The 12,628-nt window shown below is 42.2% G+C and overlaps 1 protein-coding gene across 3 annotated transcripts in view; it reads right to left on the bottom strand.

Moving 5' to 3' along the window:
* The window catches only part of ttc3 (tetratricopeptide repeat domain 3), a 115,091-nt gene that overhangs the window by 45,417 nt on the left and 57,046 nt on the right, over positions 1-12,628 (bottom strand). For all 3 annotated transcript variants that reach the window (XM_060909400.1, XM_060909401.1, XM_060909402.1), the window contains exons 19-22: positions 4,075-4,155; positions 3,838-3,947; positions 3,595-3,721; positions 2,325-2,438 (exon numbers count right to left, since the gene is read on the bottom strand). In XM_060909400.1, coding sequence (XP_060765383.1) covers positions 2,325-2,438; positions 3,595-3,721; positions 3,838-3,947; positions 4,075-4,155 — 432 coding nt within the window. The remainder of the gene's footprint in view (positions 1-2,324; positions 2,439-3,594; positions 3,722-3,837; positions 3,948-4,074; positions 4,156-12,628) is intronic.

Raw genomic sequence — 12,628 nt, 5'->3', positions numbered from 1 at the left:
TAAATAAACGTGCAGACTACTCGAGGTATCTAAAGTGAATCGAGGGTGGACAAATGATTAATTCCTTAGCTAGCCTACCAAGTGTGATGCCCAGTCCAATGTCTTGGTTGCCTGGAAAATTAAATGTCTAAACCGAGGCCTAGATATAGCAACAAAGATCAAAATCTAGATGTTTGTATTAAAATACAGTAAAATGAATGTTTGCAGAAGCCATGGCCTAATGGTTAGAGAAGCAGCTTTGGGACCAAAAGGTCGCCGGTTCAATTCCCTGGACCAGCAGGAATGGCTGAAGTGCCCTTGAGCAAGACACCTAACCCCCAACTGCTCCCCAGGCTGCTCTGGATATGTTGTACGTCGCTCTGGATAAGAGCGTCTGTTAAAATGCCATTAATGTAAACATCTCATCTCATTATCTGTAGCCGCTTTATCCTGTTCTACAGGGTCGCAGGCAAGCTGGAGCCTATCCCAGCTGACTACGGGCAAAAGGCGGGGTACACCCTGGACAAGTCGCCAGGTCATCACAGGGCTGACACACAGACAACCATTCACACATCTTCACATTCACACCTACGGTCAATTTAGAGTCACCAATTAACCTAACCTGCCTGTCTTTGGACTGTGGGGGAAACCGGAACACCCGGAGGAAACCCACGCGGACACGGGGAGAACATGCAAACTCCACACAGAAAGGCCCTCGCCGGCCACGGGGCTCGAACCCGGACCTTCTTGCTGTGAGGCGACAGCGCTAACCACTACACCACCGTGCCGCCTAATGTAAACATGGTAACTAAAAATGTATTAACATGGCCTGCTAGTTAAACGTATTAACACAGTTTAAGAGAAACAATTATATTAATTCTTATGGCCAGGATGTCTCCGTCATCAGCCAAAAACCATTTTCGCACTAATTTGTTCTTGGCCAATTCCCACCCACCAGCCCACACTTCCCATATCATACCACCTCCAAGACACATGAAAAAAAAAATACCAACAGCGTCTTCAAAGTTCTGCTGTGTCACAGAGCATCGCAACACACACTGAGGATCTGCCCTCTTCCATATACTTGAGCTCATGAGTTCCATGACTAGCTATTGTCCCTATGATTGACAGGGGAGAGAGAGCGAGACAGAACATGCTACAGTGCCTACCCAGAGTGCACCGATTTTTTTTGCTCTGTTGGACTCCTGGCCACAGATAGGTATATCAGTAGTAGGGCTGGGTTCAAAAGATCGATCCACGATCCGATATCGATTCACGTTCAAAAAATACGAGATCGATTCAAAAATGTGTGGATCGATCTCTTCCAGGTGGCTATAGGCACTATTTTCTCGACCGCGCAAGGACCGCTATAAAAAGCGGGTGCCAGCAAACGAAACCGAAACTTAAGAATGCGAGATGGCTGAAGCTGCACAGCTAAAATCACCGCCTGGCCTGAAAGCTGATGTACGGCATTACTTTGGATTCAAACGTTACGAGGACAGAGACGAAGTCGACAGGACAAAAGCATTGTGCAAACTGTGCCACATAGAGGTAAAATATAGTGGCAATACAACCAATCTCCGCAACCACTTATCCAGGCACCACGCCGACACGGTTTCAGCTAAACCTGCGGCGCATCAAACTGCACTGGAGAAGGCATTTGGTGTTAAATTACATGCACAAACACATATGGGGCTGTTCCTGTCAATAGGGACAGTTTTTACTTTAAAGTGACAATCCAGCAATATCTTAGTAAATCGATATCGAATCGGATCATGACCTTATGAATCGGAATCGAATCGATCCAGGAAATCTGGATCGATTCCCAGCCCTAATCAGTAGGACTCAAACTCACAATCTCCAGTCGATAGGGCAGAAGCTGTTCCGCTTCCCCATTTCTACATAACTGTGTGTTCCGGTTCAAAAAAAAAAAAACTATGCCAAATCATTCCTTCTAATTAATACGGCTAGTAAAATTGTTCTACACAGAAGAAAAGTGGGATTCGGAAGCATGAGCTATTGTTACAGCATTAAGATGCGCCACATGCGTTCATTTTAAACATGCAGACCAAATGATGGCCAATATGACCGTTTAATTTCACTCTCTGGTTGTTGAGAATCTACTTGTCCCAAGTCCCTGAGCTAATAATTTGTCCAACCCAAATCACAGCTCAGGTCATTTATGCCATCTCCCTGGCTCGTTTACAGTAAAAATAATGCAGACGAGAACCCGGGCTCGTCACGATCATCAGTGTTCAGTTCAGCCCAGTGGAACACTTGCTTTCTGTTGAATAGGCTACTCCAAAAAAAAAAAAAAAAAGTCACCACAGTGCATTATCGCTTACCTTAAAATCTGGATCTGTGAAATAGATAAAGCCTTCTCCAAGGCAATGCTTGCGGCAAACTGCATCCGGCTTAGGAGGAAATTTGCAGGTCTCAATAAAACTCTCGAGCTGCTCCTTTAGAGAACACGTCAAAAGAAACATGCGGTAAGAATACGGACTGATATTACGACAAATGATCACAATTAAAGCTCAAAATATGACTAAGGCTACGTTCACACTGCAGGCTGAAGTGACTCAAATCCGATCTTTTCGCCCATATGTGACCTGTATCCGATCTTTTATTGACAATATGAATGACACAGATCCAATTTTTTCAAATCCGACCCAGGCCGTTTGGATATGTGGTCCTAATTCCGATTCCTATCCGCTCTTTTCATATGCGACTTCAGTCTGAACCGCCAGGTCGCATTCATCCGACTTACACGTCATCAACAAGCCACAAACGTCACTATTCTGCGCTGAAGTAGGCGGCGGGTCTCTCAAAAAAAAGTTACAACAACATGGCGCATAATCACGGGCGCAGATAGAGGGTGGGACTCGCCCCACCCAGATTTAAGTTCACCTCGTTCGGTCCCCCCCACTTATAGGGAGGAAAAAACGTCTATGCTGTCTTTCTTTGTATAAGGCAAACCTCACGGAAAAATCAAAAGACTAATTACCATTCGGTTTATTGAGGTGCACGGCAGTGTATACATAGTTGCAACAACTCACATAAAACAAAGACTGATATTCGGTTGGTTGAGCTGCGCAGACTGCACAGGTTGCGAGCTCGAGCTTGGTTGCTATGGTAACCCACAACAAGTTTGACAGGCATATCGGGGTTGGTTTGCTGGCAGCTTTGTCCCCCCCAGTTTTTTGTCCCCCCCAGTTCAAAAAACGTATCTGCGCCCCGGCGCATGACATCAATGCGAGGGACGCTTCGGGCTGTGAAGGTTCTGAATCTTCTCAATGGAAGGACGCAGAGGTTAGGGAGCTGATTTCCATTTGGGGGGATGCAGCTATTCAAGCTAGATTGGATGGGTCATAACGCAACCGGGCGGTTTTACTTCCATAAACACTGGCCATGCTCACTGCGTGTGACGTCGTCGTATCCTGCAATGCGCATGCGGAACACTTTTAGGTCGCTTTTCGTTCATACTGAGGATCACATACAAGTCGCATATATTTGTTAATGTGAACGACCTCACAAAAAAATCGGATTTCATAAAAAAATCGGAATTGAGCATTAAGCCTCGCAGTGTGAACGTAGCGTAAGGGTGCAAAAACTCACCTTTAAATATTCAGGACAGGTCTCTTCAACGGTTACTTTAGTGGTTGGCCAGGTCAGTTTTCCTGGCATGATCTGCCGCTGAACCATCAACAGAGCATTCAAAAATTCATCTTTGGCTTTGCCAAATCTGAGAAGAGATTGATATGAGTAAAGGCAGAATTTAAGCAGGAAACTACATAAATATATATAATGTTCTTTACAACCACCCCTGCAAATTTATTAACCAAAGCACTGCATACTCACTTATTCTCCTTCAGTAACACCTTTCCTAAACCATAATGAACCAAGGACTGAAATGTTCTGTTTGCTGAAGAGCTTAGTTTTTTAAACTGCCGCTGAGCCTCCGTCAATTCCTTTAAAAATAAATAACATAGATACATACGATACTTTTGAAAATTTCATGGTACATTTGCCATAAATACATATTTCAGCAAAGACTGGAGCGTTATGTAATGTGGGTGAAATTGGGGGTTCAGCTACCTCAGGTTGTCCAATTTCTATGAGGGCTGTAGCATAACCATAGACCAGCAAAGTCCTGTCCAGTTCAGATATGCCAAGAACCTGCATGGAAACAAAGGACTGTCGAGTTCAACTACTGCAACACACGTTCAAAAAGCAACATAGTAAAATAACTTAGCAAGCTAGTTTCGGTCAACCTTTCACCAACAGCGGTCTCAAAAGTAGCCGGTCACCGGCGGCAAATCGCCGTCTGTGGCTTGTTATGCCGCCAGCTATTGTCAGTCGAGTCACAAAATTTAATATTAAATATTTCTGACGGCAAAAAAAGTTGTGAACGTCAATTACATCCATTATGTCATGTATGTCCGTTGCCGCGTCAACTTTTGTTTACATCCTCGACATGAGTGCAGCCATTACTGCCGCCTGTGTTGCCAGAATGGGCGGTTTCCCGCCCAATTGGGCGGTTTTAAGTGCATTTTGGCGGGTTTTGAACATATTTTGGGCTGTAAAACGTCAGCAGTATCTGGCAACATATTTTTTTTTACTTAATACAAGAAATTAATGGATGCCAACGTTTTTGCCAAAATGGTATTTTATTTTCCATTGTTTAGGCAGCTTCAGCATCATACTGTGAGATTCTGTTCAAATTGTTTTTTTTTTCTTCTATGAAGCCTGAGCCATTTATTTTATTAGTTTATAATTATTGTTTAATTTAGTCTTCAGGAGAGACTGCCTGCACACAGTACTAGTATTAATAGTTTTTTTTCTTACATGAAAGCTGAGGCATTTATATTATATTTTAAGGTAACTTCATGTTGTGCTGTGAGGTTCTCTGCACTTTAACTTTTGAACCAACAGGTGCATGTGGATAAGTAAAGCCTATTTTTCTGCATTTTTGTAGTCCTGGTAATCTTTTATATTGGTAAAGTTGTTTATAGGACCATTTCTCAGTGTCTGTTTTTTTAATCAATAGTTTTTCAGTAATAACTTAATATTTAACATATCACTCAATTTTAAACACCCCCCCCCATAGTCTCCAAAATTTCTGTGGGAAACACTGGCGTGCGTAACAACGCTAATCAAGCTTAACGACCCACCTCAAATACCCGTCCCGGGTAAATGTTACCCCAATTTTAGGTGACCTGTTCCAAACCATCCCGCCCCATGAAAAATTCGTACTTGCATCTCTCTCTCATATATATATATATATATATATATATATATATATATATATATATATATATATATATATATATATATATCCCCCTGCATGCTTTGCGTGCATTATGTCTGCCGCTGGCAGACATTTTACCATTTTGCACCCTGCTGTAAATTATTTGTACCCTGCTATTCTCCCAAACTTTGAAGCCCCTGCACCAAGAGCTTCCTTTGTAAAAATCTCATTTCGTGCTCAAACTGAGCTTTGCTTCATCACCCAAAAAAAGTTTTCCAGTCCTCATAAAAACACCGAAAACAAAATGCACATAAGAAGTGTCCAGTTTAAAAAAAAAAAAAAAAAAATTTTTTTTACGTTTTGGTCAGGAGAGTCACCCTCCCTCTTTGCTAATTTCTGAGCACACACCATATACTGTAAAAATAGTGGACAAAGCCTCTGTGACGTCACTCGTAGGATTTCTGAAGAGTGGGTTTAAAGGTCATAGGCAACGGTCTGAGGTGGAACACAGAATATCAACTTTATTTTCTAGAAGAATGACCCAAAAGCGAATTCAAATCTTCCTGGTGTCTAATTTGCACCCTAAAATTGAATAAAACGGTTAAAAAATATACTGGTTTGCGCAAGTTCCGAAGGTTTGTTTACATCTTGCTCACGCGCACTTTTACCGCCAGGGGACCGTCGTCGTGACGCCATTCAAGCCAAACAGACTGGGAGCAGTTCTGTGTTTACTTGCGAACCGAGCACACGTGTACGGACTTTGGTCTTGAGAGGTTGTGTAAAATGTCTGAAAGAGATAGCGATTTTGAAGCAGGAACTCTCCAAATTGAAAATCGAGAGGTGAAACCATACATGTATGAACCTATGGCCGTTGCGAAGCCATAGTAGATATAGGTAACGATTACTTGACACTGCGCCGGTAGGCCACATTAGCCTGCCATCCGCGGTATTTCCCGGTGTCAATATATCGGGCCTGACATCTCATCTCAATGATTTTTTTTCAACTACTGAGCATTTATGTTTACCTCCAATCTTCTCCTTTTTGCTTAAGCGTTGCTGGTCTGTTTCTTCTTTGACTGCTTGAGTTTGTGCTCGAATTTTGTCGGAACAGCGTCAGGTTTGAGCCTTCTCTGTCCGACACGGACACCTAAACTCTCCAACAGATGGGGATTCTCCAAAAATGAATCGTCGTTGAAGTGAACGGAGCACAGAGTGGCGTATTTACCCGGCTGCCAACTTTCTTGCTTCACACAGACAATCCACTCTCTCCGCCTCGTCTCCTCTTTCGGAAAAAGCCAACCCTCTCGCTCCGCCTCTTCTCCTCTTTCGGAAAAAGCCAACCCTCTCGCTCCGCCTCTTCTCCTCTTTCGGAAAAAGCCAACCCTCTTGCTCCACCTTGTCTCCTCTTTCGGAAAAAGCCAATCCACTCTCTCCGCCTCTTCTCCTCTCTCGGAAAAAGGTAAAAACTTCTCCCTGAACCGGTCCTGTTGTTACAGTTCACTTCACAACAATAAGGCATGGTTTTTCTTCGGAAATTCCCGAACGCACGTCTGCACTCAAGCCGAACGGCAATGCAAATACACGGAAGTGGACTCAACTCAAGCGATTTGTTTGTCTTGAATGACGTCATGCGCCGAGTGGTCACGAAAATCGCCGAACAAATTCGCCGTGATCCGCGCCAACTTATTTTAATTACTACTTATTAACAATACTTCTTGGGACCAGAAGAATATTGCTTTTTTTTTTTTTAAACATATAAAAGTTTCAAATGTGCATAAATTGAAAATCGTTGCCTATGAGCTTTAAAAGCTCAAACAAGGGCTTTCTATGGGCATCGCATCTTGGCAGCACCTGACTTCGCCTAACTCCTAGCTGGAGAAGGGGCGGGGATAGTGAAGTCTGACCGCTGGAATAGTGCGGCTGGAACACGCCTACTAACCTCGAAGCTAACAAGCTACCAGCTAAACTAAAAGACGTTGCTCCATAAGATACAGTCTATAACGACAGCAGCTGGTATTTAAAAAAAAAAATTTTTTAATAATAATTAAAAAATCCTCACTGGCTCCATAAATTTACAGAAATCCATCACCTGCAGTGAATTTGACTTGAGTTCTGAGGTAATACCCAGCTAGCAGCTAACAAGATGACAAATCCAGCTGTCACTCAAATCGGCCCCACCCCTAATTATGCATAAATGTATTGCTCAATATAATTTAAACTGTTGAATTATATAAGAAATCACCCCCCGTACAGTTGTCATGAAGGGGGGGAAAACTAGCGATAGAGACCGAAACGGTTTTGTACCAGGCTGTAAATATGTCTGTTTTCGCTGTAAAGTTGGACATTTTAACATGGGGGTCTCTGGGAACTGACTCGCTTTTGGAGCCAACTTCAAATGGCCATTTGAGGAACTGAAGATTTGAGCACTTCCGCATTGTCTTCGCTTTCCAAGACTGGAGGTTGCCGCTTGCCATAGACGCACCTGCTAAACAAGTTCTATAAATCAGGAAGTCAAATCAGGTGTTTGAGCAGGCAAACAACGTTGTGAGCCTTTATGACCGTCATATTACAATAAACACGCATTACCACTAACAGTTACAGTTTTTATTGAATCCACTTAGGTTTTTACTTCTACACACTTTGTACTCGGGAATTAGCTCAAGTTCAAGCTTTGTGATGGCTACAACTGGCAAACTGCTACAGGATGAAATCCAGCTAATTTTAGATTATGGGCATTCTGTTCTGTTCCTAAAGGGCCCCATACACATTCAAAAAAGTCGTCAAAATTTTGATACAAAGTTTGATCTTGTGTAGGGTGTTTTGATGTCAAAAATTTGATGTCAAAATTTTGAACCCAAATTTTGACATATCAAATCACTTTGATATTTTTTGAAGAGTCGTCAAATTATTGATGCGTGTGTGGGGGGCTTAACTATCTTTCCAATTGCTTGCGGAGACGTTGCAGTCAGGAATTTCAAGTCTTTAAAAGAATTTCCAGATGCCAGGTACCTCAGTGTGATGGACAAGCGTTCACTTGGTGGTATAGATGAACGCATCACAGTGTCTTCTTTCAATATCAATGGCTTGACAAGGTCCAATAATTCATCGAAGGATGGGGCATCCATCCTAAGGCAGCTGGGCCATAGAAGGTTCACGCTGCACGCTCACGTGAAGAACCGGACCCTGGGCCATTAAACTTCAACTTTTCTCGGTAGTCATCCATTTTATCTCCCTAGACCCGTTCTGATTGGCTGGCGCGGCGGTGACCTTGGGGTCGTGCATGCATTGACTGGAATTTCCATCTTCACGCCTAGAAAAAAGTGTGCATGTTCATTTCTCGCTTCACGCGTGAAGTGTGCAGCGTGCAACGTGAACGCCGTTCTACGGCCCAGAGCAAGTCATGCTACGTTTGTCCACTTTTCTTTACACGCGTGTAGCGTGCAGCGTGAACCTTCTATGGCCCAGCTGCCTAAGGAAATTACGGAAGTCCTCTGGTTCTTTGAGACGAAGTTCTCTGAGGAGGTTGACGTGACCGTACGTTCGCCGTTTCAAAAACCAGTCTTTCGACCATTTCCGTCGATGCCGAGGCGGTTCATTGTCCAAAGCGAACACAAGTGCTACAGCCACTGCTGCGTCCATGTCAAAGTTTTTGACAATACTGAATTTTTGATAGAAAAAACATTGAATCATGTGTGGACATTTTACATCAAAATTTTGACGACTTTTTTGAACGTGTATGGGGCCCTTAACTAAAATGCCATGGCGATGCTGCACACGGCAGAAATACTAGTCATTAGGCAGTGCAGCCTCTGTGTGCGTCTGGTGTAAAATACCAGCTTGACACGGAGGTGTGTTGGAAGCGGTGCCACTGCAATGCTCATACACCTCATCACATATGGTGTAAAATGGACTCGATATCTTGTTCCCTAAAGAGAAAATCATTTTGTTACCGTATCCTCTTTAACCTCCTAGGGCTTAGCGGTCACATGCGTGGACAGCACTTTTTAGAAATTCGGAACAAGAATCCACATATGTGGACATACTTTTTCTCTAAAAGTGCATCTTATCAAAGATGATGCTTAGTTTTTATTCTAATCAGGTTCTAATAAGCCCAAATAGCAAAGAGAAATAAAAAAATGCATGTAAAAAAAACAGCTTGGAGTATGGATACAGAGACAGGATGGGTTGATATAGAACAAAATTCACTACCAGGCATACCTTTATCTGTTTTGGCTTTCCTTAGTAAGCAGTCTCAAAAGAGGGTGACAATTAAGAATATATGGGTGAAACACACCTTAAATGTGTGGTTGACGGTTCAAAAGAGAATTAGGGGGACAGAGGCCCTTTCGAGGGCCATGCAAATAGTTGGAAACCCAGAATTTCCACCTTCAATTACTGACATCACTTTTAAGAGACGGGCCCGAATAGACAAAGATTATTGATCAATTATTTTGTGATAATATTTTACAGCCGTTTTCATATTTCCAGGATAAATTCTTATTAGCCCAAACTGATATGTGTAGGTATTTTCAGATTAGGCATTACATTATGAACCATAAAGATTGGAATACAATTAAAAATACTCCAAACAAACATGGAAAAATACTTCATCAATATAATCAAACATAAGTCACCTACCAAAAATCACGTCTCTCATATTTATCAAAACTTGATGTTGGACATACCAGGTAATACTTTTTACATTAAAAGGAAATGGGAGCTAGAACTAAACATCGTGATTGAGGACGATGACTGGGAAAAAATATGTACGAGATGTCACAAGGGCATTAATACTAACATGTGGAAGGAGTTTGATTGGAAGATGAAGACAAGATTCTTTAAGACACCCCTGGTGGTTTCAACATTTATAAATGATCCTGATGTAATGAACTGCTGGAGGGAGTGTGGAAAGGTCGGAGACCATTCACATATATTCTGGGATTGCCCAGAGATCATTTTTTTCTGGCAGGGCATAAAGAATGAGATAGATAAAATTTTGGACATTGACTTATCATTTAACCCAAGTCAATTCCTACTCGATCAGACTCCTGAAAACATGTACACTAAAGACCAACAGTATTTGCTGCATATACTATTGATGACAGCAAGAAAAATAGTGACATTAAACTGGAGGAAACCACAGCCACCTACAGTGACTCAGTGGAAACAGAAGCTGAGGGAGGTGTATGAAATGGTGGCTTTGTCTGCTCAACTACAATTGAGGTCTGATGTCTTTTTGAGGAGATGGTCACCTGTAGTAGATTACCTCTTTACTTGAGAGCAGCGCTCGAAACTAACGGTGTCCCGACGTCCCGGGGACCATAAAAAATGTCATCGGGACACAAAATTATCATATCTGGGACAATCCCGGGACAATGGAAAAAAATAGATCTAGAAAAAAAGTTCTACATTAATATTATTTACAAAGCCATAACACATACGTAGACATTCACCTAATTTGTCAATTTTAATTTTAAAACGTTAACAGCGAAAAATACATAGTAGCTACACTTTCGATGCACCTGCATCAGTAGGCTACAGAGCAGCGCATTCTGTTCTAGAATCTTCGGCCGGAGTCCGCATTATATGGACTTGGAATGGAATTGCTACCGCATACGCTGCGCCGACTCTTGCCAGAGCAAAAATGCTTAAGTGGTTGAAGCGGACCGACCGCGGGGAAGAAACTGAAAGCCCAGACATAACGTCTCCGGGACCTTCAGGATCCAAAGTGTCATCGCCTGGTCTGCAGGCAACGCTAGCAACTGAATGAACTTAATGAACACTGTTAGACACGTTATAAAATACAACAGGAATGATGTGGATGATATTGACGGAAGATACCGTTCAACAGAATAAGTGAGTTTTCTTGGTGTCTTTCTAGTTCAGAAAGTTTAGTCAGTCAGCAGCACAACTAGGCTCGGACCTGCCACTATGCTGATGTTGCTAACATTTGCACCAACGTTTCGGCAGCGAAAGTTCATAAAATGGATAACGGAAAGTTCAAAAAAATGGCTAACGGTAATGGATAATGGAAAGTTCATAAAAATGGATAACGGTAATGGTGAAAATGATAAGTTGGCCTTATAAATGCCAACAGATATTCAAGGTATAAGTAGATGAAATGAACATAAAAGGCGTCTTATTTTCAACTAAAGTGTACTGCAGATGTAGGGAGTTGAAACATTTTCTGAATGAGCTAGTTGGCCCCTTTAAATAAACGGGTATCTATTCATACAGTGAGATCGCCAAAGTTTAATAAACTGAAAATGCAATAACTGCAATTTTGAAGTAGATGATGTATAGGACATGTGTCGCTTGTGACTTATTGTAAAAATGATATAAAGGGTTCAAAATCGCATAGTTACAAATATAATAGTAACTTCATATGATAATATTAACCACTGGTTATTTCAGAGAGGAAAAAAATGGGGACACTATTGCCACCATTCGGGACAATACAACACAGAATTCGGGACCACTGGGGGACACAAAGAAAAAAAGTTAATTTCGAGCCCTGCTTGAGAGAAAACCCAAATTATGTGCCTTGATGATTTTTTTTTTGCGCTCTCCGAGTGCTGCAGGGTCAAATATGTTTGTTATTTACACTGCTAGGCTTATTATATAGTCTTGTCAAGGAATTTCATGTTCTGTACTGTGTTGTTTAATAAAAAATTAAAGTAAAAAAAAAAAAAAAAAAAACAGCTTGGGCCTTAGGAGGTTAAACACGCTTGTGCTGTAGAGGCTGACATTTTTTCGGAAATCCTGTGGGTGATGGGATTGTGGTGGGATTCCAGCTGCATGGGAGTCTGTTCATCATGTGACCGGGACAGGGTGGGGTGGGGGGTTAACCGGCCTAATTAGCAACTTGTTGATGAGAAATCACAAAACCAGGGAGTAACTTTTTGCAGACGGATTAGATCGTCCAATCAATCAATATCAAAATCCATTGAAAACTCAGGGAAGACTAGGAATTTTTGTGAAATGTGGACTGATGACGAACAGATGACGGACGTCGCGTGATCGCAATAGCTCATTGGCTACGGCCGGTGAGCTAATTATTTACCCACATTTGGAAAGGTTGGAGTAAAACATACGTTATTTACCAGCTGGGAGGTCCGTATCGTGAAATACCGTGACCGAGGTCTTGACAGTACTGAGCGAGGCCCTCTGGGCCGAGGTCACGGTATTTCACCATACGGACCGACCTTAAGCTGGTAAATAATATTTTTTTCTTCACCAAATTTTAACAGAAAACGAAAGCGCCCGAAAGGGAAACCCAAGCCGAGCCACCATTTTGAATCCTCATTCATAGCTGTAATGCAAATTGCTTCCTCCTCGGTATATAAGTGCACTTCCATGGCAGGAAAAAAGAAACAAAAACCCTACATTCTGCCACCTATG

The sequence above is a fragment of the Neoarius graeffei genome, chromosome 25, assembly GCF_027579695.1.
Source record: "Neoarius graeffei isolate fNeoGra1 chromosome 25, fNeoGra1.pri, whole genome shotgun sequence".
Classification (NCBI taxonomy): Eukaryota; Metazoa; Chordata; class Actinopteri; order Siluriformes; family Ariidae; genus Neoarius; species Neoarius graeffei.
This window is presented reverse-complemented; position numbering and strand designations above follow the sequence as displayed.